The 25,888-nt window shown below is 40.4% G+C and overlaps 1 protein-coding gene across 8 annotated transcripts in view; it reads left to right on the forward strand.

The window, feature by feature from the left end:
- Positions 1-2,659: 2,659 nt before the first annotated feature.
- PCNX1 (pecanex 1) overlaps positions 2,660-25,888 on the forward strand; it is an 85,824-nt gene continuing 62,595 nt past the window's right edge. For 3 of the 8 annotated variants that reach the window (XM_051791489.1, XM_051791494.1, XM_051791490.1), the window contains exons 1-6: positions 2,661-2,943; positions 10,744-10,952; positions 17,026-17,131; positions 20,267-20,312; positions 21,197-21,286; positions 22,767-24,467. In XM_051791489.1, coding sequence (XP_051647449.1) covers positions 2,791-2,943; positions 10,744-10,952; positions 17,026-17,131; positions 20,267-20,312; positions 21,197-21,286; positions 22,767-24,467 — 2,305 coding nt within the window. In that variant the 5' untranslated portion in view covers positions 2,661-2,790. Of the gene's footprint in view, positions 2,944-10,743; positions 10,953-12,715; positions 12,773-17,025; positions 17,132-20,266; positions 20,313-21,196; positions 21,287-22,766; positions 24,468-25,888 lie in introns of those variants that run through there. The other 5 variants (XM_051791493.1, XM_051791495.1, XM_051791496.1 and 2 more) reach the window with 3 other exon arrangements.

Below are 25,888 nucleotides of genomic sequence, written 5' to 3' on the forward strand. Positions count from 1 at the left end.
TTGGCAAATGATGTAGTTGAAACAGGCTTCATAGTTCTATATTTTTTCTGAGCATACTGTAGCTGGTGAGCCTTGTCATGCTTGGCTTTAACGCAAAAGGATGAAGGGAATTCCCCCTCCCATCCATTATAATCCTCTGTAGGTTTTCACTGTTGTTTCTTTTCCCTTCCCCCATCCTTATTTCCTTTCATACCTCAATCCTATTTGGCAGAGTTAAAAAATGCTCTTTTGCAAAATACTGCTAGAAGTTTTGTATTTGAAAAAGGTTTATTTGTTTATACTGGAGGAGAGAGCCATTGTGGTTAGGGTTTTGTGTCTATCCCTTCTCCCTATTTTCCAACTGGGAAAATAAAAATAGATGAAATACATCTGCTTTGAGTCAGTAACTTCTGCCTTCTGGTTTTCCAAGAATAGCCAAATGCTGCCATTGGCTCACTAACTGTCAGGGAGACAGTGGAGACTGAGGAATTAATGCAGCCTCTTGAAAACACCAGCCCAAATGCATGCTCATCATGAGTCATGGCTGAGTGCTTGGAAGAAACCCTGTGGCGGAGACAGGCGCTCCAGGGTTATTTCATTTCTGTGATTCTTTTGCTGCAGAGACCCACAGTTACAGAGTGGGTAAGGTTGGAAGAGACCTCAAGGGGTCATCTGGTCCAACCTCCCTGCTCAAGCAGGGTCATCCTACAGCAAATTGCACAGGATTGCATCCAGATGGTTCATGAACATCTCCAATGATGGAGACTCCATGACCTCTCTGGGCAATCCAGTTCACAGTCACCCGCACAGCAAAGAATTTCTTCCTCACATTCTGCTGGAACTTCCTCTCTGCCTGTTGCCTCCTGTCCTATTGCTTGGCTCCACTTAGCCTGGCTCTTTCCTCTTGACACCCTCCCTTCAGGTACTTATATAAGATACTGATGAGGTCCCCTCTCTGTTGTCTCTTCTCAAGGCCGAACAGGGCTCAGCTCCCTCAGCCTTTCCTTGTAGGAGATGCTTCAGTTTCCTATCATCTTCATAGCCCTTTGCTCCAGGAGTTCCATGTCTCTCTCATCCTGGGCAGCCCAGAAATGGACACAGCCCTCCAGATGTGGCCTCACCAGGGCTAAGTAGAGGGGCAGGATCATTTCCCTCAACCCACTGGCAATGCTCTTCCTAATGCAGCCCAGGATTCCGTTGGCCTTCTTGGCCACAAAGGCACACAGCTGGCTCAGGGAGAACTCGTTGTCCATCGGGACCCCCAGGTCCTTCTCTGAAGAGCTGCTTTCCAGCATCTGCTGGAGTGGGACAGTAACTTGGTTTCAGGACAGAAACTGCATGGGATCCTTCTGCCACTGCAGTGACAGTCTCATCACATGTCCTCAAAGTCCCAAAATGTTACTAGAGAGTCAGGTAATGTTATGAGGGATCCTCAGTGTTATTCATAGCATTTGAAGGAAGAGGGCTCCCCTTTCTCCTGGTTGACAGCAGCCTCTAAACTCCTTCCTTAATCTGTCTCTTTCTAAATAACATGTGGCTTTTGGGATTTGCTTGTCTAAGGGAAAAGCTTGAAAAGCTGGGACTTGATGAGAACTAGTGACCTGTAAACACAGGTGAATCTGTGAGGGACTTGTGGTGCACCCACAGCCTGCTGTGTTGTGTTCTCCCAGTAAAGCCCAGTGATCCTGGCTTTGTAGGTGTTGCAACCAACAAGAAAACCAGTGGCGGAGACAGGCACTCCAGGGTTTTGGTAACACCATGTATTGATAGTAAATGGTGGGACTCCAAAAACGATGAGATTGTTGTCTTGCTTTAATTTTAGAGAATTAAAGTGTATGCTGGACAAATGTCCTCCTGCCCTGCTGTAAGAAGAGGATGTGTCACCTCACTAGGAGTCAGGCCCTGGGAGAGGGACAGAAAGGAGGTTTGAAGGGGGAAGGGGATGAGCACAGGGTCTGTAGAGCCTGTGAGCCTGGGGCTGGTGTCCCTGCGTTAGGGGCAAAGTCCCTAGCCCAGCTTAAGCGCATCTATGCAATGCCCACAGGATGGGTAACAAACAGGGGGAGATGGAGGACACTGCGCAGCAGAACAGCTACAGTTACCAAGATCTACAGGACAGGAATTCCCACAAAGCAAATATGCTAAAGTCTGCACACATGCAAAAAAATCCAAAGTAACTTCTTAAGCTGCACCAGTGGTGGTTTAAGTTGGACACTAGGAAGAAGATATTAGATATTGGAATGGGCTGCCCAAGGAGGTGGTGGAGTCACCATCCCTGGAGGTGTTTAAGGAAAGATTAGACATGGTGTTATCTGGTCACAGGTTGGACTCGATGATCTCAGAGGTCTTTCCAGCCTAATTGATTCTGTCATTCTTTGATTGAAAAAGCTTTTGCTTTGGGTTGTGCCTCTCTCCATTTTCTCGAGTACCGAGACGACGAGGGCCGGGCGAGGGCCCCGCTCAGTCCCGCTGCCCGCGCGGTCCCGCTGCTGAAGGCGGGTCGGGCCGCGCCGCTAGGAGGCGCTGCGGCGGCCGTGCCCGGCAGGCGGGGGCGGGGCCGCGGGGAAGCCGCGCGCAGGCGCAGCGCTGCCCCCCCGACGGCGGCGGCGCGCGGCCCCTGCCGCAAGGGCCGCCGGTCCGTCGGCGGCGCGGGGGCGGGCGGCCGGCCCGGGCCCGGACATAAGATGGCGGCGGCGTTGCTGGGGCGGCGACGGCGGCGGTTGCGGCTGTTGCGGAGCACGGGCGGTGCGCGGCTCTGCCCGGGCTCGCAGGGCGGATAGAGCGGGGCCGGCGCGGCGGAGCGGGGCCGCCATGGGCTCCCAGGTGCTGCAGATCCTGCGCCAGGGCGTGTGGGCGGCGCTGAGCGGCGGCTGGTACCAGGACCCGCACCAGGGCGCGGGAGTCAACGCGCTGCACCTCTACCTGTGGCTCTTCCTGCTCGGCTTCCCCTTCACCCTGTACATGGTGAGCGCGGAACTGGCCTGGGCCGGGGCCCGGGCGGGCCTTGCGGGGCCCGTGGGGGAGGGGGGGGGGCGGGAAGGGCCGCGGGGCTGCCGCGCGCGCGCCCCCTGCCCGCGGCGCGGCCCCGGGAACGGCCCCGGGAACGGCCCCGGCCGGGCTCCCCCGCCCCTGGGAGCGGGCCCGGCGGCCGCCGTCGGGGCTGCGGCATTTCGGGCGCACGGAGCTGGAACCGGGAGTCTGTGGGTGGGCGCTATCGGGGCGCGGCGGGGCTACAGGCGCTGGCGCTTTGCCTTCGTTTTTCTGTTTACTTTCCTTCAAAATTGGGCATAACTCTGTAAGCTTCCGCTGCGGATCTACTGGCAGTCCAGTAAAAAGCACAGTTTCTACAGAAGCTGTCAGATCTAGCCAGTATTTCTGGCTGGCAGCGCTATCACCTGGTTTTTGAGTCTGGTGGAGGATGTGGGTCCATAGCCCAGAAGTTTATTTGGCTGCAGTGTGATGTACTGTGTGATGGCTGACAGTGTATCTGGGGTGTGTGTTATTGACAAGAAGTTACTTTGACTTTTTCGCTTCTATCCAGATTTTAGTGTAGTTGGTTTGTGGGAAGTCTTGTCCTACATATCTTTGTAAGCTATAGTTCAATCAGAGCTGTTAAAATACTAACCTTTAAACCTACAAACTTTCTTGACATTTGGACTTGGGAACAAATACAGGAGAGGTGTGATCAGTTAGGAGAGAAGGGGGAGGTTTCCTATTGGCCAGTCGTTTTCTTCCTGTGTAAGTTGTGTGTAACTCTAGGAAATGCAAATAGTTTACTTCGGAATTTTTAGTAGAATAGTGTGATTATACTAGGTGTGTTGTGACCAGTTTTGTGAATATGAGGTAGAATGTAATTTGCAAACCTGCCGGGTCCAGATGCTGTGACAACCTGAAATAGAAACTGCCTTGTGAAAATTTTGGGATTTGTGAATGAAACGTTGGAGGAAAAATTCTATGCAAGTGCAGTTGCGAGATTGAGAGCTCTGGGGTCAGACATTTGCTTTGATAAAAAGCAGTTTGTAAGATTGCAGTATGAGACACTTAATACTGAGAAATAGCTAATGTGGAAGAGGAGGAGGTTACAACTCTGTATGGTTAGTTTTTAATTTGTATTACAGTGTCATGGAAAAGGCAGCTCCAAGGCTTTTTGTTTGAAAACTTTTAGACTGCTGGCATGAAAACTATAGGCTGATACCAGCTACTTTTAAAACCAAAGTTAATGTGGCAACAGCTAGATAAAACTTTCAACTAAGCAGATTCTTTCTATAAAAACTTTGAATCTGTATCTATTCAAAGTTCCTCAGAATATGGGAAGAGGAGAGAACTTTTGGTTTCAAATGTAACCTTTTAATTGTTTTTTATAAGAGTACTGTTCTTCTGTTTTGAGAGAATAGTCTATTTAGTTAGTACTGCCTTGCTGAGAGAGCTGTATCCTGCATGCACAGGAGACTTTTGAAAAGCAACTGATTTATACTGTACATAGGTCTTTCGACAAATGATAAATCTGGGCCAGTATTTGAGTCTCCTGCTGCTCTTAAAGCCATAGTTAAGCTTCAGTTACCTGTACTATGGGGTAAACTTCAGTGTTACCTAAACTTTTTTCCTGTGCAAAGGAAAAAGACAGACAAGAGCAAGCTGCTTGGCATTTTGTTGAGGTGAGAGAAATTCTCTTGCTTCATAGCTCTGGACAAGTTAAAGGTGCAACAACTGCCAACTTCCCTGAGAATAAGTAAGGAGATTAGTCACAAGTTAAAGCAGATTGAATCATATTTGGCTGTTTTCCCTCTTTCCACCCTCTGCAGTTTAAGTGTTGTCTAGACATAAACTAAACAGGCAGTACTGTGTTGGTCATCTTAGCTCTTTAGTATCTCTTAAGCTCTTTTTCAGAATAAAAAGCAGTAAATGTTGCATTGCTGTGGGACATACATAAATAAGCAGAACTTGCTTAAAAAGTCTTAGGTAATCATAATCTGAATTCTGAGCATGGCTCACTGGTGTGTAGGAGGGAGTTTCTAAGCTAGCTTCAAGTGACTTGTTGCTGGCAGACAACCCTGTGTATTTAAAAAATCAAGGTATATACAAAGACTTAAAATGCTGTCAGGTTTCATATTACTTATAAAACTTCCTCACATAAGGAGTTGCAAAATCACAGTGTTGCTTTTATGCATTGAGGCAGCAGTAACTGTAGTTATTCCTAACTCGTTTTGTAGCAACAAAGACAAAAGTGTCGCCTAAGAACTTCGCTTGTAGCTGGCTCTCAAGGCTGAATGCATTTTACAGTAAGCTAATCACTTTTTTCAGATGTTATTTAGCCCCCAACAGGAATAGAACACTTTGGGATATGGTAATTTAGATGCGCTTATTGGTTAAAGACTTGGTTTATTGCAACCAACATTGCTGATCTTTTTCTGTGCATTCCTTCTGTTGATCTTCAGAATGGAATCTGGTAATAGTTGTGGTCATCAAGTAATGCCGTAAATCCGTGTTTTTCTTTGTGTATGTATGCTAGTACTGTTTGGGTTGATGGATTTAATGTGTGGTGGAAACCCACTTAAAAAATCAGCAGTAGAATTCAGCTATCCTTTTCTTCCTTGATCCCTTATCTGCCTTCTGAGCTTAAGCACATGAAAGTGGACCTTGTACCCTGTGTGAAGACAGCTGTATACATAAATGTATCTGTATTACCGATCCAGATACTTTTCTTTTTCTCGTGTATTTATACACTTAAACCGTCCTGTTGGAAGTGTGGCAAAAAGAAAAGTGTATATAATGGAGGAACTGAGGTGTAGAGTAAGAGAAATGTCTGCTTGAGTCTGTATTCTTGGAGCTGTGGTTTGGCAGCATGCATACAAAAATATTGCTTTCTAGACTAGTTAAATCTATCCTGTTTGCAAATTTGTATTCAGTAACAGACTCAACTGTACTTGTTGATCTGCCTATCTGTAAGAGCTGATCCCTGTAATCCAGAACTGGAACTGGGAGAAGACAATATGCTTTCTATATGGGGAAGCTGTACAACTGCCTTGTAAAATATAGTGGTAGAGTTGAAAAAATACCCTAAGTGCAGAGGCCAGTGTTACGCATCAGTGTTGCAAGGGGGAGGGGAAAGAGAGGAGGCTGCCAAAGTACTTCCCCTAGTCGGAATGCTGTTTCAGTCCCACCACGTGCGCAGGAGGGGGTGAAGTCTTGGCTCTGGCACTTGTGGAATTTTGCCAGTGACTGAAGAGGAGCCAGGACTGTACCTTGCTTGGGGTGATGGGCTCAAATGTACCTACAGAACTTGTCTGTCAAAGTCAAGCTCGTTTAGACAACAAGTTCACCTAATTTCCTGGTTTGTGTACATAGTTACAGAAGTAGGTCATTTAAATGTAGCTCTAAATGTGAAAGTTTTTTCCACTGAGTTTCTGAAATATGTGCTGTTTCTTAAACTGAGATTTTAAATAATTGAGGTTGGATCTGTGATAACGATCCCTGGTATCCCATACTGCTCTAAGACACTTCTAGTTTCTTGGCTACTCAAGTTTCAGTTGTACACTTCTGAGTTTTCAGTCAAAAACTAGATAACATGTAACTGAACTTGCTTCTTGATAGCAGCAGTTCTTAAGGGCTCTGACTGTTCATAAACAAAAATTGGGGACAAAACTATATCTGTTGTTTCTTGATCTTTCCTCCTCTCCAGTATTAATGTTTCCATAAAATATTGGGCTCAAAATGCTTGAACTGGTAAGGCTTTTTACAAGACGCCTATTACTTCTTAATGATTGATTCATATCACTTCTACGTAAGGATTGGCAATCTGATTTGGGTTAGGAGACTTTCCTCTGAGTGTTCTCAACAGGTAACACCTACACATTTCTTTTTTGAAAAGAATCTGGAAGCTTCATTGCATCTGTGGGGTCTAGCTAAAGCTAGATATGATTAGGTAAGATCCATATAGTCTTTATTTCTTCATAAATGTGTCGCACAACCTGCGATCAATGAAATTCCCTCTGGTTCCTGGCACTTACGTGCTTTAAACATTGCATCAAGACACAGCGACTTTTTCTAGTTCAGATGGGAGTATTTTACTGCAGTACCTAGTGGTCTGAGCTTTCTTTTCTGTTTTAGGTTGGAGTTTAGGAGTGCTTAAAGCTTTTTCTACCTACCGTTTCACAAAAGAAGAGTTGTGATAAAACTGAGCTCACTTAACAGCCAGCAGCTTCCAGAAGGGACAGTCCTTCCTGCATCTTACTTTTGTGCATATGTATAGTATGGATTTCATAAGTTGTCTTGAAAGGTTTAAATTTGGAAAGTAACCCTTGAGGGAAAGGTGGTAGAAAATCAGTGTCCATCCACCTCCATATTTGAGACTACTACTTAACTTCCCTTTTAAGATTCCAGGAAATAATTTCAGCTAAGAGTTTATCTAAAGGTTGGGTTTGTTCAACCATTAGACGACTGAAGTTTTCAACAGAACGTAATTAAAGCAGTCAGTTTTTGTATGGTCATGTTTAGCTTTTTATATTCTACCAGAGCTTTAGTTGTGACTACTGATGTGAAGTGTATGTTTTCTTTTGTTGCTAATGCGAGTGACTAGAGATGTGCAGTAAAATGGGGTGTTCTCTGAAATGCTGTTGCAGCTGCAGACTTGTAGCCAATTGGTGTCTACTAACAAGCTCTAACCTGAGGTGTTTTTAGACTGCTGTGCCCAATAAAAATGCTTTAGTACTTGTGGAAAGAACTGAAATAAAATCAAGCTGCAAATTTGTAGGACCTAGATTTGTATTCCAGTTTTGAAGGTGGTATCATACAGGATGCTGATGAGAGACCTGTCTCTCCTCAAATGTGCTAAAATGCTAACCCTGGTTTAAAGTGCTAATCTCACTTTAGCTCACCTTGGCTTGTGGCTTGAAGACCCCAGATGGAAGTTGAATGCTTCCAAGTTTGGCAAAGAAGAATAGAGAAGGCGCCAGTGGTTTAGGTTAGGTTGCAGTAAGTCTTCTCCTTGAGGCTGGACTGCAGACAAATTACTGGTACCCTGGGTGGCAGTGCTGTACCATGGCATGAGACTTAGTGTGAAGTATGATCATACAGCAGAGTCAACTAGGCATGCTAAAATTTGTATTCCCACAGTATGTGCCCTATCCAGACACGAATAGCTACTAATGAATATGAAGAAGGAAAAGTAGTGAGTTAACTTACCTTATTTTTAGCTTTCTACAATCCTGTGAAAACAGGATGTGAGGAAAAAACACCCTTTAATTCTTTATTGGGTTTGCTGCAAGTTACATGAGGTGTTTGGCCTCTTTTCCCCCCTTGTTCTTAAAGCGTTTCTTTGCAGAACAGGATGTGTAGATTTTACTTTCCACAAGATAAATTGGATACACTTTGTGACCTCACTGCTGACAAAATTTAAGAGTTCTCTAGACAGATAAGTATGGGCATGTCTTTTATAGACTAATTCTAACTTTTGTTATCTTGTGTTAGACTGACTCTTCTGGTAATGGCTTCTGTACACTAGGTACTTGTAAGGAGGAGGATAGTTGAAGTTGTGTGTGTGATCGGGCAGGTACAGGAAGCTCATGAGTTTTGCCAGAGTTAACGGATTTGCCCTTGCCTGCAGGGAACTAATTGCCTCTGAAGTTTTTGAAAGTGGAAACATGGCATTTCTTAAGGAAACCCTTGTAGCATTGCTTCAGGGGTTGTAAGGATGCCATAAGCATCATTTTGGCTCCTGTTTGCTTACTGATGCTGTTTTTAAGTAGCTTTGTTTCCTCTTTCTCCTCCTGAAGTAGTGCTTGGGAAGTAAATCTCCTGGTGTAATGTGTTGTCCAGCTCAGCATGCAAAATCTAAGTTAGCATACTTCAGCTGAGTTTGCCTGGCCTACTTCAAATTTTGTATTAGGTGTTGACTTAACTTGTTTTGGAGGAGAAGGTAAGTTTAACTTGATCTGTTTAACAAAACAATCCTAGTAAATAACTTGCCTCCTGATTGATTCCAGATTCAATTATTTATATTTGTTTGGCTTTAGGAATGTTATATTGATTATTTGGCTTTGCTTACAGCCAGAAAGTGAGAGCAGCCAGATTAAGAATTGGTTTTGTTCTAAAGTCAGCAGTCAATACAATACTTAGAAATATTTATTCTTTTGTTCCCTTTATTAGTACAGTATTTTGTATGTGGAGATCTCTTTAAGCAGTTTGCTTTGATAAACTCATTGCTTATGTGGCAAGCACTCCCAGTACTACTAGGACTATTAAACTCTTGAATATGTAGAAATATTAATATTGTAATCAGATCTTTTGAATTACTAAAACTAGTTTTATGTGCAGAATAGAGAGGGCTCTTTGTCTCATTCTCTAGTAATTTTCCCCTTCTGATTCTACAAGATGTGCAGGGGGCTTTGATCACCATAAAGACTCTCTTCTCTTGTAATGGTCTGTATATGGAGGGAGACTGGAAGTCTCCTTAGGCTTGGAAGTCTAAAAAAAACCAGTTCATTTGTTCTAGTCATCTACTAAATAATTGTTCATGCTGAATATCAAATGTTGGTTAATTCTGATTGTCATATGTCTATGTGTATATATGTTTTTGAGGGTATGTCTCAAACTACACCATCAGTGGGGTAAGGGATGGTGATGCAGTGAACACTTTCGCTTGTGTAAGGGAAGTAGTCTGCTTTTGGATGAATACTAAGAGTTAGTATCTCATTTTGTTTAGTGACTGCCTAGTGAAATGGCAAAGTTAAAAATATGAATAAAAGATAAATTAGAAGGATGAAAGCCTTGAAGTGAAATCTGCAGTTCAACTAGTACTCTGAACGTTGCTTTTAAATAGCTGTTAGACTGTACTTAATCATTACCTGTTGCTGAAGTGATTGATCTGTAAAACCCCTATGTACCTCTGCAAAAGCTGCATGAGAAGTCTTAACTCAGAGTGGAATTTCAAAAGCTGAATTCAGGACTGAGGTTTTTTATGTGGCTTCTGGCCACCTTTGACACAACTGAAAAATTTTCTTCGGAACATGAGTTGGCTTCCTTTTCCATGAACATATAATGATCTAACACAAATAATCTTTGCAGCCTGTGGTCTGCAGGTTATTGAGGACTGCTGCTCAGCGTGTGAGTCACAAATATAAACACTTTTTTTTTTGTTTTGTATGCAACTAGGAAAAAGTTTGGCTTTTGTGACTGATCAGTATCTTGTCATGCAGGAGTAGCTGTTGGAGGCTGACAAGCGAAGACAAAACATCTCTGTTTGGTATCTAAGCAGGTTTTCTCACATCCAGCCATGCTGTCAAACTTGCAACAGTTTTTCAAAAATGGACTTGGTGCTGTGTACTGTCCCTGAAATAAGATCACATCCTGTGCTAGGTTTAGTTTCCAAGTTGCTTAAAACCTTCCCATCTCTTTTTATTCATAACAGCTAATCAGAAATACTGTGTGCCACACAAAAAGATCATGCTAGCAGTAAGTTTCCTAGTTTAGGTCTTGTATTTCTATAATCTGTGAAAGGAGAATGAGAGTTGAACTTGGTTCTCAGGCTTCAGTGACACAGGTTTATTTATGATGCCGCTGTTGCGCTTTGGTATCTTGAAGTTCAGCTGTTCCTTTTTTCTGTGTTGCCAGACTTCTAACATTCTTCACACAAAATCGGACTAGATGGTCTAATTTTCAGTATGATCAGTGTTTTCTCCACGGAAGAAACTACCAAACTGTATGAAGGGTATTCTTATGGGTATTTGACCTTGTGTTCATTAACTCTTTCTTACTTTTTTTTGAAAGGCTCTTCCTTCTTCCATGATGATAGTAGCTGTCTACTGCCCGGTGATAGCAGCTCTCTTTATCGTTTTGAAGATGGTGAATTACCGTTTGCACAGGGCACTGGATGAGGGAGAAATTGTGGAGAGGAATGCCAGTGAGCATATGGATAGAGGTGCAAAAACAGAACAAAGCAATGTTTCAGCCAAGAGGAAAGACAGCAATGGGCCCAGGTAAGGTGTCTGCTGATGTTTGTATACTGCTTCAAATGATAGACAGTCCTGCCTTCATCAGATGTGTAACTGGGATGGCGGTTGAGATAAACACTGAGAAATATAGATACAGACCTGTGTAGTTCTGAAAGACTGTTTTAAGTCTGGTCTTTAAAAGCAGACTTATTTATTTATTAGGTTTGAAATGATGTATTCATGTTAATTTCCTGGTTCCTCCCCCAGAGGCGTTCCAGAACAATATTGAATGTGCTGGAAGCACTGAAACAATAGCATGGAAAATGTGGCCGATTAGGTCACTAGACACTTAACACAGCTAGTACAAGTAATTTTATTTCAGCAGTAGATGTAATACTAAAAATCTAGCTGTCAAAGACCATGTACTGCTTGCTAATTCTTTTATCACTAGGAGGAATGTCTGATTGGGTTTCAATTTTAGTTTTTAAAAAGCAGGAGTCAAATACAATGCTTGACTCCAGCTACAGTCTTTCTTCAGAAGAACACTGTCCTATGAACTAGTAAATTCTGGAATTACTCATCTCAGTAATGAAGATAATGATTCTGAAGTACTGTCAATAGGAGGTGATTGCTTTCCACAGATCTCTACTGTTGCCAGCATAAAAAATCCCAGAGGTTTTCCTCTCTGACCAGACTATTTGGACAAAGAAGAGCAAAAGATGACTCATCAACAAGGCCAGCCTAACCAGTCTGATCAGACTGTGGATGTGTTATGAGCTCTATTATCAAAGCCTCTGCCTGCCTTCAGATAATTGAGGCTATCTACAAAGTTAAACTGTATGAAATAAGTCAACCTTGAATTGTTAGCTTTTAAAGAAGACCTTTCTCTTGTCTGTGAGCTTCTGGTACTAGTAGCCATGAACAGTTTTCAAAGTGAGGCAATTAATATGCTGTCCTGACTCTAATAAGGTTGTGTGTGTCTTACTAATAAAAACCAAACCTGTAACTTCTAAATGGATACATGTGCTATAAGGAAATGTAGTTGAAAGAAGCCTCTTGAGTCTGTTTATTAGGACGCTTAAAGAAAGGAAGTGTTAAACTGCTGCTCTTGAAAATGCTCAGCCTAGAAGCAAAAGGACTTTGTGTGTACATATAGGGTAGCTTCTCCTGAGATGGGTCCTGCGTTCTTCTGTGTCTACTCTCAGCTCAGGTATTGTTAGCAAAAATGGTGTCTTAGATTCCTCTAAAGTTGATATACAGTAACTTCTTGTATCAATCTTTTATAACCTGCCCCTTTTTCCATGTTGTGTTTGGCAACAGAACCTGCTGATTTAAATTGAGACTCTGTTTAGAGCACCATATACCTTATTAAAACTGTACTGAGCTATTTTGGCAGACTGTTTCCCTAATTGTATATTAATGCTTACTCTGCTTAATAAAATTCATGGAAGTAAACAGTGGTCTGTTCTGTTTCAATGCAGCCTTGTTAATGCATGTTTTAGATGTGATCTTTAGATGTTTTGTCTCTTGAGCGGTTTTTGGTGGGCTTGGGTTTTGTTTTTGTTTTTTTGCCATGTAGCTTTTGCTTCCAAAACAGTAGCCCAAACTTGGCAAGGGAATTTCTACTAGAGTTGTGAATTACTTCTGGATGTTTCAGTTCTGTTTTGTCTAGGGAGCAGTTGACATGGGACAAGTTACTACATTATAAGCATTGTGAGCTCAGAAGTAGAGGTTAGTTTGATGCTGTGTGTCCTGCTTGCCAACTAAAGTTTCATTAACTTTTATATGATCCTTGTTCCCACTTTCAGGTCTCTTAACTAGAACTGGGAACAAGGTCAATGCAGAAATTACGGAGTTACTTTTTGGTAAGTGGGATGTACAGTATATACTAATCTTTGCCTGGAAGCTTACAAGAACTCTGGGGTAATATTCAAACTAGTAGATGGGATGTAGAGTGAGTGTTTAATATTGAGCTGTAACCTTCTTAAGTTAAATTGGAACACTAATAAAAAACCAAACCTGTCTGGGAAGAGAGTGTGTATGTAGGATTTTCTTTTTAAACTCTACTCTCCTTGCAGAAGGTGGATATAGGGGAGATCTAAGCAGACATACTGTCTTTAATATTTGCATAATCAGAATATTAGTTTTGATAGCTTAGACTACAGCATGTGATACCAAATAAATGTGTATAGTATAGTTTGCAAAGCCATCCTAGAGTTTTCACCCTGCTATGCCCACATTCCCTGAGACCACATAGTAGTATTTTTGAAGAATTAAGCAATAGTCTGGTTTCTGTTCCAAAGTCATGTTTGGGATTCTGTTAGCTTCTAAGAACTGCTGTTCTTTCTTTCTGAAGATGTTTATCTGTGAAGTGGTGCTTTCAGGTATCTTGACAACTTGTGTGCTGTCATCTGTAGGCTTACTCGAACTGCTCATTTATCTTCAGTTCACACTGGTTTTTGAACAGGATCGAACTAAAAGTTTTTAATCTTTCCGTGAAACTTTGGCATGTTTAAGCAAAGAACAACTTACTGTTCCTTTAGAAATGCCTTGTTTATTTTTTTGCTGTGCTCTTTAAAAAGCTGAAATTCTCTAGTTAATGGTTTTGAAAGAAATTAGTCTTAATTTAGAGATAGGAATGTGAGTTCCCTTCTTCTGTAGCTTCTAGTGCATTTGCTGTTTATATACTTCAGGTGTTAGTAATTCTTCTGTGAGGTTTCATGAAAGCAAGTAATGAGGATACAGGCTCCTGGTTTCACAGAAAAGGTAGAAGAAGCACTACAAGCATAATATTTGTTGAGTATCAGTGGACCCACATAGATACTTCAAAACATTTCAGTCAGTCTTTACTTCTGGGTGTATGAATATGGCTTCTTTCTTGTGTCAGTGACTACTGTGGTTCAAAGTATCATAAAGTGTTAATGTGGTGACACTGCTGTTCCCGATCTCCATTAGCATGGGGGAGCTGTAATCGCGATGCTGCATGAATTTCACTTGTACTTCTGGACAGCTGAAGAATGTTGTGTCTTTGAGATACATACAGTCTGCTTAAACAAGTATGAGCAAGAGAAATAAAATTTAAAACATGTTATCTCAAGAACTCTTGCCCTACCTTTGCTGTTTACTGTTGCAGTTTTCTGTGGCTGGCAGAGTGTTTTTGAGTCTGGAGTTGGTTTGCATTTTTGACTGGTGATTCAAACTTGAAAGAAAACTTCTTTTAATATTTCAAGCTATTGTGACCTAGCATTTGCAGTACATGCTCTGGTCCTTCTGTGTTTTGAGAGCAGCCTCCTAACTAGCTATCGTGCTATTTGAGTTGGAAATTAAGGACAGAAGAAGGTGTTCAAAAGAAATTCTTTCTCTGCTTTGTCCAGAAATCAAAATTGCTTATTCCAAATTCTCCTTCAAAGTTCTGGTCTGAATATCAAATTCCTTTAGTCAATCAGCCTAAGTCAGATTTTAAGCTCTTGAATTCATGTAGACTTACACCTTCTTCAGACATCTGGTTAGTCTCTGACATGCTAACGTAATATACCTGCAGATAGTAATTTTATTTAGGAAAGTTACTAATAACTAGAAATATTAGTTTTAAGTTGTTTTATGTGATCTTTGAATGCCTCTTGCATGGCAATCTCCATTGCAGGTAGCTGTACGTAATTTTTTCAGTCTTCTCAATTTGGATGATAACTTCACTGCAGTTATTTTGCTTGCAAGCTGAGAAGTGTAGCGCTTGCTCTAAGGTATGAGGTCGGGAAACTGTAAGAAACTGATTGTGGAACTTCAAAGCAGAAAGGAATGGTCACAGTGGTAGCATCAAATAGCTCCTAAAGGACTTTGTGCTATTATAGTCCAGATACTTTGGCATACAATGGTTAGTCCTAGGAATCTGTATTACCTGCTTTTTCCCGTGGACATTATTTGTCGTTTGTTACTAGCTTTTGTTAATCCATTATCTTGTGTGTGTCACAGAATATAGAAGCTGTGAGTAGAGTGGCAGTGTGGGATTGTGGTGTCGTTTATGTTGGTATCTGTTGGTTCAGTTTTAGACAAAACTGCCTCCTTCTTCCACCCTGGCTAAATACCCAGTTCTATGCATGAGAGCTTATTTGCAATGGCTTATTTTTCTACTTCATAGGGTGTACTTTAATCACATACAGTATTTCTCAATGAATTATTCAAGCAGGAAAGGGATTTCATCTTTTTGTGAGACGCATTCTTTGTTATACCTGCTGTTGTCATTGTAATGTATGTTGAACTTAAACATTGAGAATTTTTCAGTTTAGTCTTTAATTTGGTGTTCTGTCCTTATGTATTCTTAAAATATTTACATAAGGAGTACTTTGGCTAAAGCTGGTGGTAATTATTGAAGCTGAATTCTGTATCTTCTTTTATTCGTTTTCCTTACCTGTCTCTAGCATAATTGATAATATTAGGTCAGAGAGGACTCTATAAACAGCCATCACTAAGAGCATGCCTATGTCTCATTGCTGAGCTGTACCAAAATGGTGGCTTTTCACTTCTTTATTTTGCTAGAGTTGGACCATAGTTGTTCCGCTAACTAATGGCTGGTTGTCTTTTAAGTTAACTTATTTTTATTGAAGTAATATATTCCTAACTTCAGACTGTCTTTTTTGTAATCTCTTTGATGTAGGAAGATTCACGGGCTTCTTATATGATCTAGAATGATTCCCAAGGTTGTACCTTTATGCTTCTCTAAGATTACAATAGCTTGAAATCTCATGCTGCAGAATGAATCATGTCTCAGGTCCTTTAGTCTACAGACAGTTTGTTTATAATATCCTAGATTGATGGCTGTATATTACAAAAGTGATTAGAATTGTAGAATATGCGAAGTTTGAAGGGACCCATGAGGAGGATCATGGAGTCAATTCCTGGCCCTGTGCAGACCACCCCATTAGGTGTTGGTCTTATTGCACGAGACTTTCCTATAAGACTAGCTGTCTATTAAGTAAGCCCTGCAGTGCTTCTATTTTTCTGTCCCCTTCTCCAGAGGGGCTTCATCTTTAGTTTTTTGGTCCAGCCAGAGAAGTATTGTGCATATGTACTTTCTCCAGCAAAATGTTGGAGTGGACTTGCCACAGATCAGAATCATTGATTATTGGGAGGCAGTTGTTTATCTTTGGGATGAAGCAGAGAGGGTCAGTGTCAAATTACTCTGCAGTTACTTATGTTCAGAAGTTTGTATCAAGATGTTTGAAGAGAACTGCAGTGGGAGAGGAAAAAGGATGCCTCAACTTCTCCGTCTTTGCAGTCAACAAATGGTGCTAGGTTGTATCCCTCTGTTCTAGTCCTCAATTTACTTCACACCTCATTGTCCTAATGGATAGATCCAACTTGCTTATGTTTCATATAATATCTGCCTTTCACAAGCTGAATTATGTTGAATTACAATTTGGTGATGTCAATCTAGAAAATACTTTCAAACCAATAGTTATTTATCCTGAAAGTGTGAAATAACTAGGATGTAATGATGCATATGTTATACCTGAAAATATATCTTAATAGGGCCTGTAAAGTATCTGAAGGAAAGTTATTTTTGGGTAGAAAGATGTGGTTTGCACTCCTGGGAGAGAGATACCATGTCCCTGTATGTCTCTGCCTGTCCAATAACTTCTACTGACAGTGTGTGGCTTTCTTGATTAACCAACCTTGTGTTTGCTCCTAGATTCAGTCTAAGGAAAAGACCAGGAGTCCTTTCCATGGTCTTTGAAAAAGCTCTGTGTAGTACATTTTCTGGTGATGGATTTCTGGGTATTATAGTTGGACAGATGATCCAGAAGTTACATGTGTGCACATACAGACAGAATTTAGTATGTCAGCATTGCAGAATGCCTTGTAGCTCCTGAGTCTTCACAGTTTGTGTTGGCTGGTGACAGTGGACTTAGGGCTGCAGCTTCTATGACACTGTGTAGGGTGCTCCAGCTCTGGCTGAGCTTCCTGTGTCAAATAGGTGGTATTCATCTGAGATACTGGGATATATTTGAGCTCTGGATATTTGAAAAGGGAAAAGTTGTTTTGAATTTGCATTCAGGATAGACAAACTTAGGTTTAACTGGTAGGCTAATGTTATTTTTTTTTTCTTTTGTGTTTCTCTTAGTGATCCTGGTGGAGGGATTGAGATGTCAGAGTTTATACGAGAAGCAACTCCCCCTGTTGGCTGTAGTTCACGCAATTCTTATGCTGGGATAGATCCAAACAACCAGGTAAGAATTAAAGCTACTGAGGTTGTTGCTTTAGTACTGCTGGCTCTGCAATCTGTACAGTAACTTTTCTTACTATTTTACATTTTTAAAATTTGTATGAGATTAAACCACTTATGTTTCTGTATTGAACTGCTTTATTAGGATGGCATTGCACTCTCCCAGCAGTATAGGTCTTTCTCATCCTGTTTTGTATTTACTTTATAAATGGCTGGATTTTGTAAGGGAACTTACTGTCTCATGAGAGACAGTAGCTGTTAGCTCTCTTCTGATTTAGTAAATCAGAATGGCTCAGAGCATGGTCAGATAAGGGCCAAGAACCCATTGTGGTGGGATTCCCTGGTCATTTTGGTATCTGTGAGCTCAAACTGTATCTTTGTCCTTATATTCTAACTTAAATTTCCTCGTTACTTTTGTTTGGTCTTCATTTAATTAGTAAATTTAAATGCTGTATTTGAGGAGGCTTCTGTTAAGTCGTCCTAGAACGTATCCACTCCTGATTATCTCTTGCAATTGTAAATGACTTTCAGAAAGTTATTATTCCTGACAATTCAGACTCTACAGTCAAAAACGTTAGTTTGCTAACATACAAAGCAAGATAAACTGGAAATGGAAAGGCTAAAACTGTTTATTTTTGGATGACCTCTTCAAAATCTTCACTTTTTTGACACTTCAACAGGAGTGGGAAGAAAGCAATAAACAGGGACTCCTGCAAGATGGAAGTACTGAAGAATGTGGCTTTATTACATTTTAATGCAACTTTGTTATGCTCTAGTTGCCTTGTAATTTCACTGGGGAAGTTGTTCTGTTTCCTTATTATGTCTACGAGGTTTATGCATTCAGCTTCCATAGCGTTGGATGTATTCTTTCTTCTATTTGTCTTATGATGTTTTACTGGTCGTGGCATCTTTCTTTTACCAGCCCTTCACGAGGACAAGTAGATTGGCTGGCCATACTGTACGGTTTTGTTGACAATGAGCAATGCAGCATCATATTAAAGATACAGAACCTGTTTTTGAATGACATGGAAATCTTTGGTGTGGTATTACAATATCATGTTCTTCTAATTAGCTCTCTGGGCAGTCAGTAGATAGCAAGGTGAGGTGGTATGCTAATGGTGGTGTTTCATCTGAATAATGCTCCGTTATGCAGCATAGATACTCTAATAGATTTTTCTCCTTTGAAGCAAGTAGGCATTTGGTAGGAATTTGGTAGTTCAAAGGAATAGGAAACAATGGTCCATGTAGGAAGATAAAAACATGATCCCCAGACTAGTTCTTTGACTGGTCTTTGGCAAACAAACTATTTCAAACATATTATAACTGTTGTAATGTTAAAGCATGTGAAGAAGTTCAAGCTACTGTGAAAGAAAGTGTAGTGTTTAAAATGTGTTTGTCCTAATAAAAGTAGTATTCACTAGTCCCTTGCAATTGAATTTGTAGCATCAGAAGGGAATGTGAACAGTTAGCATCTGAGTTCTGTTCAGTTTTTTGTATGAAGTAGCTTTCCTGTGCTGATGCATTTGCATTCAGCTGCAGCATTCAGCAAGGCATATTACTGAATGGGAAAAAAACATTGAAACATGACAGAATGACTAACTAAAAGTGTATGTGACAATGTAATGAAGAAAATGCATTAAACAAGCTCTTAGCTGCTTTTTTGCATTACACATAACGAAGCCATTGTTCCTCTGTGGTATGGCTGCACACATCTTCAGGTTACCTGAAATTGCTGTGTGTACAGAAAAGAATTGGTAGAATTATGCCTTTGCCCCAGAGTCATTTGAACTAGGGACTTTTGATAAACAGCATCCCAATAAGTATGTATGTATATCTGTATTTATCTGTCTATATATATATACCTCTGAAAGTCAAATGGCCATCATTTTTATGTATCTTGGGTTGAGATTTTGCCTTTAAGTGCTCTTCTATATTTCTGAGTAGTTTAATTATTTGGCACATGCATTTTTTGTGCTATTTGTAGCTCTTTGAGAGATGGTCTTGAAAATATTATTGAAGGAAAAGACTAAATTCTCTGTAGCATCTCTGCAAAATAATCTGTTGTGGATTATAGGTTGTATGTAGAAAGGTAGATTGCAAACCTAAATGGCTAGCTCTTTTTTCATATGAGGAGGTACATGCCTGCTGGTTTGCCATCGAATGTGAAAACTAATCCTGAAAAAATATATATTTCTTCATATGGAAGCACTTTCTGGATTTAGCTTGGTGTTTATTGTGTTGAACAGGTAAGTTTTATACTAAGATACTGTTTTCTGTAAGCATTAGAGTGTGTCCAAAGGAGGGCAACCAGGATGGTAAAGGGCCTTGAGGGGAAGCAGTGTGAGGAGCAGCTGAGGTCACTTGGTCTGTTCAGCCTAGAGAAGAGGAGACTGAGGGGAGACCTCATTGGAGTCTACAACTTCCTCATGAGGGGAATCAGAGGGGATGGTGATTTCTCTGTTGTGACCAGTGACAGGACCCAAGCGAGTGGCCTGAAGTTGTGTTGGGGAGGTTTAGGTTGGATATTAGAAAAAGGTTCTTCCCCCAGAGGGTGGTTGGGCTCTGGAACAGGCTCCTTGGGGCAGTGGTCACAGCACCAAGGCTGACAGAGTTTGAGACATTTGAACAATGCTCTCAGGTACATGGTTTGACTTTTGGGGATGGCCCTACGCAGAGCTAAGGTTTGGACTCAGTGATCCTTGTGGGTCCCTTCCAACTCAGCATATTGTGTGATTTTAGACAACCGTGATCACTGCATTAAACATTCAGCTTTGCAGCAGTAGTTATCCATGTGCCACTGCTCCAGTACTTTGTTGCCGCATTAAGTATTTTCTAGAAAAATTCCTAGATTAAAAACTGTTTCTCAAATCAAATAGTAAAATCTCTAAGAACACTGGCTAAGAAACAGAATAATGCTGTCATGTAGTTAGATGCATAATTACATGCCTTGTTGTCATCTGTTTGCAGTGGAAACACATCAAGTCACAAAGAATTTTATAGTGCCATGCTGTTGGATGTTTTTGTGCCTTTAAAAATCTCTCCTAGATGTATAGACAAATGCATACATTGAAGTAATAGGAAACAACAGTTGGTTATTTTCTGAAAATTTACAACTTTTTACATAATCCCCTGTTTCTAGGTTGGATCTGGGTTATCTCGTCTGGGAACAGCAGCAACCATCAAAGGTGAGATTTTTAGCTGCTTCTTAAATTACCATGCAGAAGCACTTCAAATCACTATGTTATTTACTACGTTGTTTCCTATGTTGTTTCCAAATATCATCTACCTTATCGTCAAAACTTTTCTTTTTGTGAGCTAAGTACAGCATTTACTAATTGGGAGAAATCTTCCTTGGACTTGCCAATTATGTGACTAAAACATGAGGAGAGGATATTATGGAGTCCATGTTCTGTTTACTATGTAATGACACATTTTTCCTTTGCTTATCAATGCAGAGCTAAGGGATTGGTTTGGGTGCACTTTTCCCTAGCATTTTCAAGTCACTGCAACCAACCACCCTTCTGGTATTGTATTTCAATGACTTAATTATTTCTGGTTGCTTTGCATCTAGCAAAACTGTTGTCCAGAACATCCCTTGTGAACTCCTCTAGATGAAAAGATAAATTATTTGTAATATGCAAAATTATGATCTTGTAAATTTATCCAGCCAATAATAAGACAAAATCAAATGTGAATTTTTGTCACCTTCCTGATTATTTTTTTTCCTTACCCTTTTGATCATTACAAATATTTTCTTACAGTTTACCCCTCTTTTTATAGGCAACCATGCAAAAAGAAATATTCAAATAGATAGATTTTTAAGAAAAAAAAATCTCTTATTTCCGTTGGGTTCTGTGGAAGATACTTTTCTAGTTTTTCTAAGGTAAATGAAATAGAGTAGGCAATATTTGTCTCTAAAAGATAAATCTTGTGTTGCTTGTGATTATTATTTACCTTCAAATGAAGAAAGAAAAGCATGTCTTTGATGACAACTAAGAAATCTGCAGTGTATGTAAATGTATGTGTTAATACTTTGAGCACTAGTACTCTTATTTCTTAAAATTCACAGGTGATACTGACACTGCCAAGACCTCTGATGATATCAGTTTGAGTCTTGGCCAGAGTTCTAGTCTGTGTAAAGAAGGGAGTGAAGAACAAGGTAAAATTTCTTCTTCTCAATGTTAAACATGGTATTTTGTTACCAGAGACCCTTTGCTTAATATGCTAAATAAATTCATGCAGTTTGTTGATAAGACTCTAAGAAAAGGTATCTTGAAGTTCTCTGTTTCCTTTCTGAATTACTCAGATTTCTGGGAAGCACAGTTGGAATGCTTTTAACGTTATTCTTTTGCTATGTGTTTCTTGTTCTGACATCTTCCAGCAGATAATAAATCTTTATTGTCACCTTACTGCTGAAAGATAACTAGCTTACATGTCTTTAGACAGTATCTCTTATACCACAAGTGGCCTGGGATTCCGGGGCTTCATTGTACACTTATTTGTTTTGCTTTCCAGTACAGACAAATGTATTTTTTTAAAATCTGGAAGGCTTTTCTATAAAGTAAATAATCCTATGCAGAGTTCTGTGTTTCTGGAACTATAGACTGCTTCTAAGATATAAGTTATCAGAGCTTTGTGTTTCCTTTTTTTATTTTTTTGCTCTTTATATGTAAGGAAACTGCTAGCTTGTGTTCTGAAATAAAACTGGACAACTGAAGATCTCATTTGTCATTTATCTTCATTGCCAGGAAAAAGCCTGCTCAGTTTAAAATAGAGCATAAAACTGTAGGGAAATCTTTTTGTTTGCTGATTTTAAAATACCTGGTGATTAGCAGGAAATTAACTCTGGGAATACTATGGTTCATTTTTGCCAGTCTAATCACTAATAGGTGATTAGACTGACATGGATGATTCAGTTATTACTATGTGCTTGAGTGCAGAAAGGATGTTTGAAATAAAGCATCACAGGTGGCCATGCTGTTGTAATAGGGAGCAAGGTTCTACTACTTTCAGCTGAGTAATGTAACTGTTTTGAAGTTTAAGTTGCACCTGTTCAAATATGCTCTACAAAAATTTAGCAATCATAGAAACTTAACTTGGCCTCCAGATCTTCTATTTTTAGTGACAATACCAAAAGGGAAAGTAGCCTGACTTTCAGTGCTACTTGCAGGTGGACACTTTTACACGAGGCTGCTTGTGATGAGTAACAGGAACTACTGTTGTAATCAAGAGCTAACAGCAAATCCTCATGATTTGCTTTCACGTTACCAGTTTTAGAGGTAGTCCAACTCAGTAACTTCATAGGGAGTTTTTTTATAATACCAATAGGCCTGTGCAACATTAAGTCTGAGACACATAAGCAATAGAGGAGGCTGGGGACTTGTCAGAATTGCATTGTTTTTTATTAGCTGCAAAGGTTAAGCTGCTATTGATGGTTTCTTTTTTTAATTAAAAAAACCCTGTCAGGTTTCCCAGGTGTTAGGAAATAATTTTAAATGATAATGTGATTCATCCATAGTACTTGCAAATGGATTTGTCAGTTTATTTACTTTGTCTGATATAAGCAAGCAGTTTTAAGGCAGATTGTATAACTTACATGAACGTTCTACATGAATATTTTTAAATATGTGTTTAAACAGATCTGGCAGCTGATCGGAAGCTTTTTCGTCTGGTGTCGAACGACTCGTTTGTCTCCATCCAACCTTCATTGTCCTCTGGACAGGATTTGCCAAGGGACAGCAGTGACAAAGTGTGCCTCTCGAACAACCAGCTTGTGGACCAGTCTAAAACCAGTGCATGTGACACAGAAGTAGCTTCACTTGTAACTCTGCATTCTCACTCGTATAGGAAGGATCACAGACCACGAGGTGTACCAAGGACTTCTAGCTCTGCTGTTGCTTTTCCAGATGCTTCACTAAATGACTTCCCTCTCTATCAGCAAAAACGAGGACTAGATCCTGTCAGTGAATTAGAAGCTTCCAAACCCCCTTCTGGATCCAGAGAGTCTTTGGGTGAGAACTCTTGCATTTCAGGAGTTTTTCAATTAGATGACATTCTGAAAAGTAGCAGCCCTCAACCATTGACTAAGAGTGGGAAGAGCAAATCCTTGAAAGCAGACAAAAGTATGGACAGTCTGAGAAGCCTGAGTACTAGAAGCAGTGGTTCAACAGAAAGCTACTGCAGTGGGACTGATCGTGACACTAACAGTACCATCAGTAGCTATAAAAGTGAACATACTAGCTCAACGCATATAGAAAGCGTGTTGTCAGAGCATGAGGAGGAATCTCCTAGAGAAGAGAAAAAGGGTGGTAAGAAAAAAGACTGTGGTGTTGACTCAGAGGATGACAGTAGCTCTACTACGGATAAAAGGACTAGTAGCGAAAGGACTGCTGTGGAAGTGAGCACTATGGGTGGTGTTCAAGAGCTAAAGGGTTCTAATGCATCCGATGAGATGCACAGCCAGAAAGGTCTTGGTGCCTCTGCTTCAGAAGAGGCCAATAAGAACCCACATGCCAATGAATTAACTACACAAACTGACAGGCCGCTTGGGAAGGCTGCTGAACAGAGAGATGAGCAGAGTGAGAAACTAGTTGTGTTAGTAGATTCAAGAGCTTCTAAAGAAACAAGTGGAAAACAAAAAGAAGGAGATGTTCGACCAAAATCTTCTAGTTTAATACATCGAACAGCCTCTACCCACAAGTCCAGCCGGAGAAGGACAGGAAAAAAGCGGGCTAGTAGTTTTGATTCAAGTCGGCACAGGGAATATGTTTCCTTCCGAGGTGTATCTGGTACTAAACCTCACAGTGCTGTGTTTTGTCACGATGAGGACTCCAGTGATCAAAGTGACTTGAGCAGGACATCGAGTATGCAGTCAGCTCACCAGTTCAGCAGTGATAGCTCTTCCAGCACCACCTCCCATTCGTGCCAGTCTCCTGAGGGAAAGTACAGTGCTCTAAAGACCAAATATGTTTCTAAAGAACGTGGGGGCACAGACCTTGAAAATGCTCACAAAACCCACGTAAGCTCTGAAGGAATTAGCAAAAAAAGATCTACACGACGGACTTCTAGCACAAACAGTGCCAAGAACCGTGCCAGAGTACTAAGTCTGGACAGTGGTACTGTAGCTTGTTTAAATGACCCAAATAGTTTAATGGCACCAGGTAACATAAAACAGTTAACCACTTCAAAATCTGATTTGGAAGCCAAAGAAGGAGAGGTGCTAGATGAGCTATCTCTGTTGGGAAGGGCTTCACACTTAGAGTCAGTCACTCGTTCTAGGAATAGCTTACCAAACCAGGCTACATTTCATGATGGGGAAGAGCAAGAATCAGCAAGCGGAGGTAAGTAAATGACCTACCAGAAGTACCTTGTCATATTTTGTTAATGAGTCTGGTATCTGTGATTTAAGTTAAAACTATACTTAAATGTCCTCCTGATTCTTTGTTCCTGCCCAGTAAAACTGAAAAAGCATTTCCTTCATAGTGTCTTGGAAGATACATGGAAATGGGAGTTGAATCCAAACAACTGTTAGGAAATACATAGGCAGAGGTGTTATGGTTTTGTTACCAGCAGTCTTTGTTAAGTAGAGCTGTATCTTAAAACCACTGTTTGTGATCAAATCCAAACCTGCTCCGTTGTGCTGAGTAGTACAAACCACTGCTGCCTTTCTGATGTGGCCTGAGGTGGTATCAAAAAATAAAACCAGTCCCAAACCCTTACCATGCTGCCTTGAATTGTGCATTCTTACAATGGTCTGACTACAAAGCTGAATTCTTTTAGGGGTTTGATTTTGCTTAGCCTTGCCATTGCTGGCTAGACAGTGTTGTTTGCTTTTGGTTTATTTTGTTTTTTTTTTTTTTTTTTTTGTCTTCATTATGTGAACACAATAATGTTCCAGTATTGGAGAGGAATGTAGTTTCCTTTTTCCCTAACTATTGCTTTGCTTGGTGTAATGTGAATACTAAGCTTACCTGTAGTAGCTGTTATTAATATAGATTAATAGTGGCATTTTAAAAAAAAATTTGGAGCTCTTGATAGTTTTTTTTATCACTTTTTATGACATTTCAGTTTATTTTCTTGGTTAGCTGTATTGACTGCCTTAACTGAGAAGATTTCTTGTGTCATGGAAGATAAGTGGCTTTAAAATACATTTTCAGAACAGTATGGGATTGCTCAGATTACCTGTCTGAGTTTTGGGATTGTTGGAGGGCAATAGCTACCACATAATCTAGATCTCTATAGCTAGGCACACAAATGCTTCATAACATTTTATTGTAGATCAAGACATAAATGTTTATGAGAAATTGTAGCAAATTTACTGTTCTTGTTGTATGGACTGCCTGAACAAAATCTAGTGACTCTCTCATTTTAAAAGGAGAGGCTTCCAGCTGACAGTGAGATAAGATATGACCAATAGTGGGGTTTTCTTTTGGTTTTGTTTTGGGTTTTTATGTGTGGTTTGTTTTTTGTTTTTATTTTTTGTTTGTTTGTGGTTTTGTTTGGTTTTGGTTGTTTGTGTTTGTTTGTTTTTTTATGTGTGTGTGTTCCCCATAATTGACACAAGAACTATAAAAATCAGTACAGTTAATTTCTGGGGAGGAAAAAAAATGTACCACGCTAAATTTCAGCTGTGTATTGATTACTGATCAAATCTGACTGGTTTACAGTTAGTAGAGACCTATTTAGATGCCTTCACTTTACCAATATATGCAGATTTTTTTCTTTTTTTAACTTTCTCTCTGCTGTTTCTAGTAACAGAGTT

Source organism: Manacus candei, unplaced genomic scaffold, assembly GCF_025592945.1.
Source record: "Manacus candei isolate 608988 ecotype Guabito, Panama unplaced genomic scaffold, ASM2559294v1 h1tg000033l, whole genome shotgun sequence".
NCBI lineage: Eukaryota > Metazoa > Chordata > Aves > Passeriformes > Pipridae > Manacus > Manacus candei.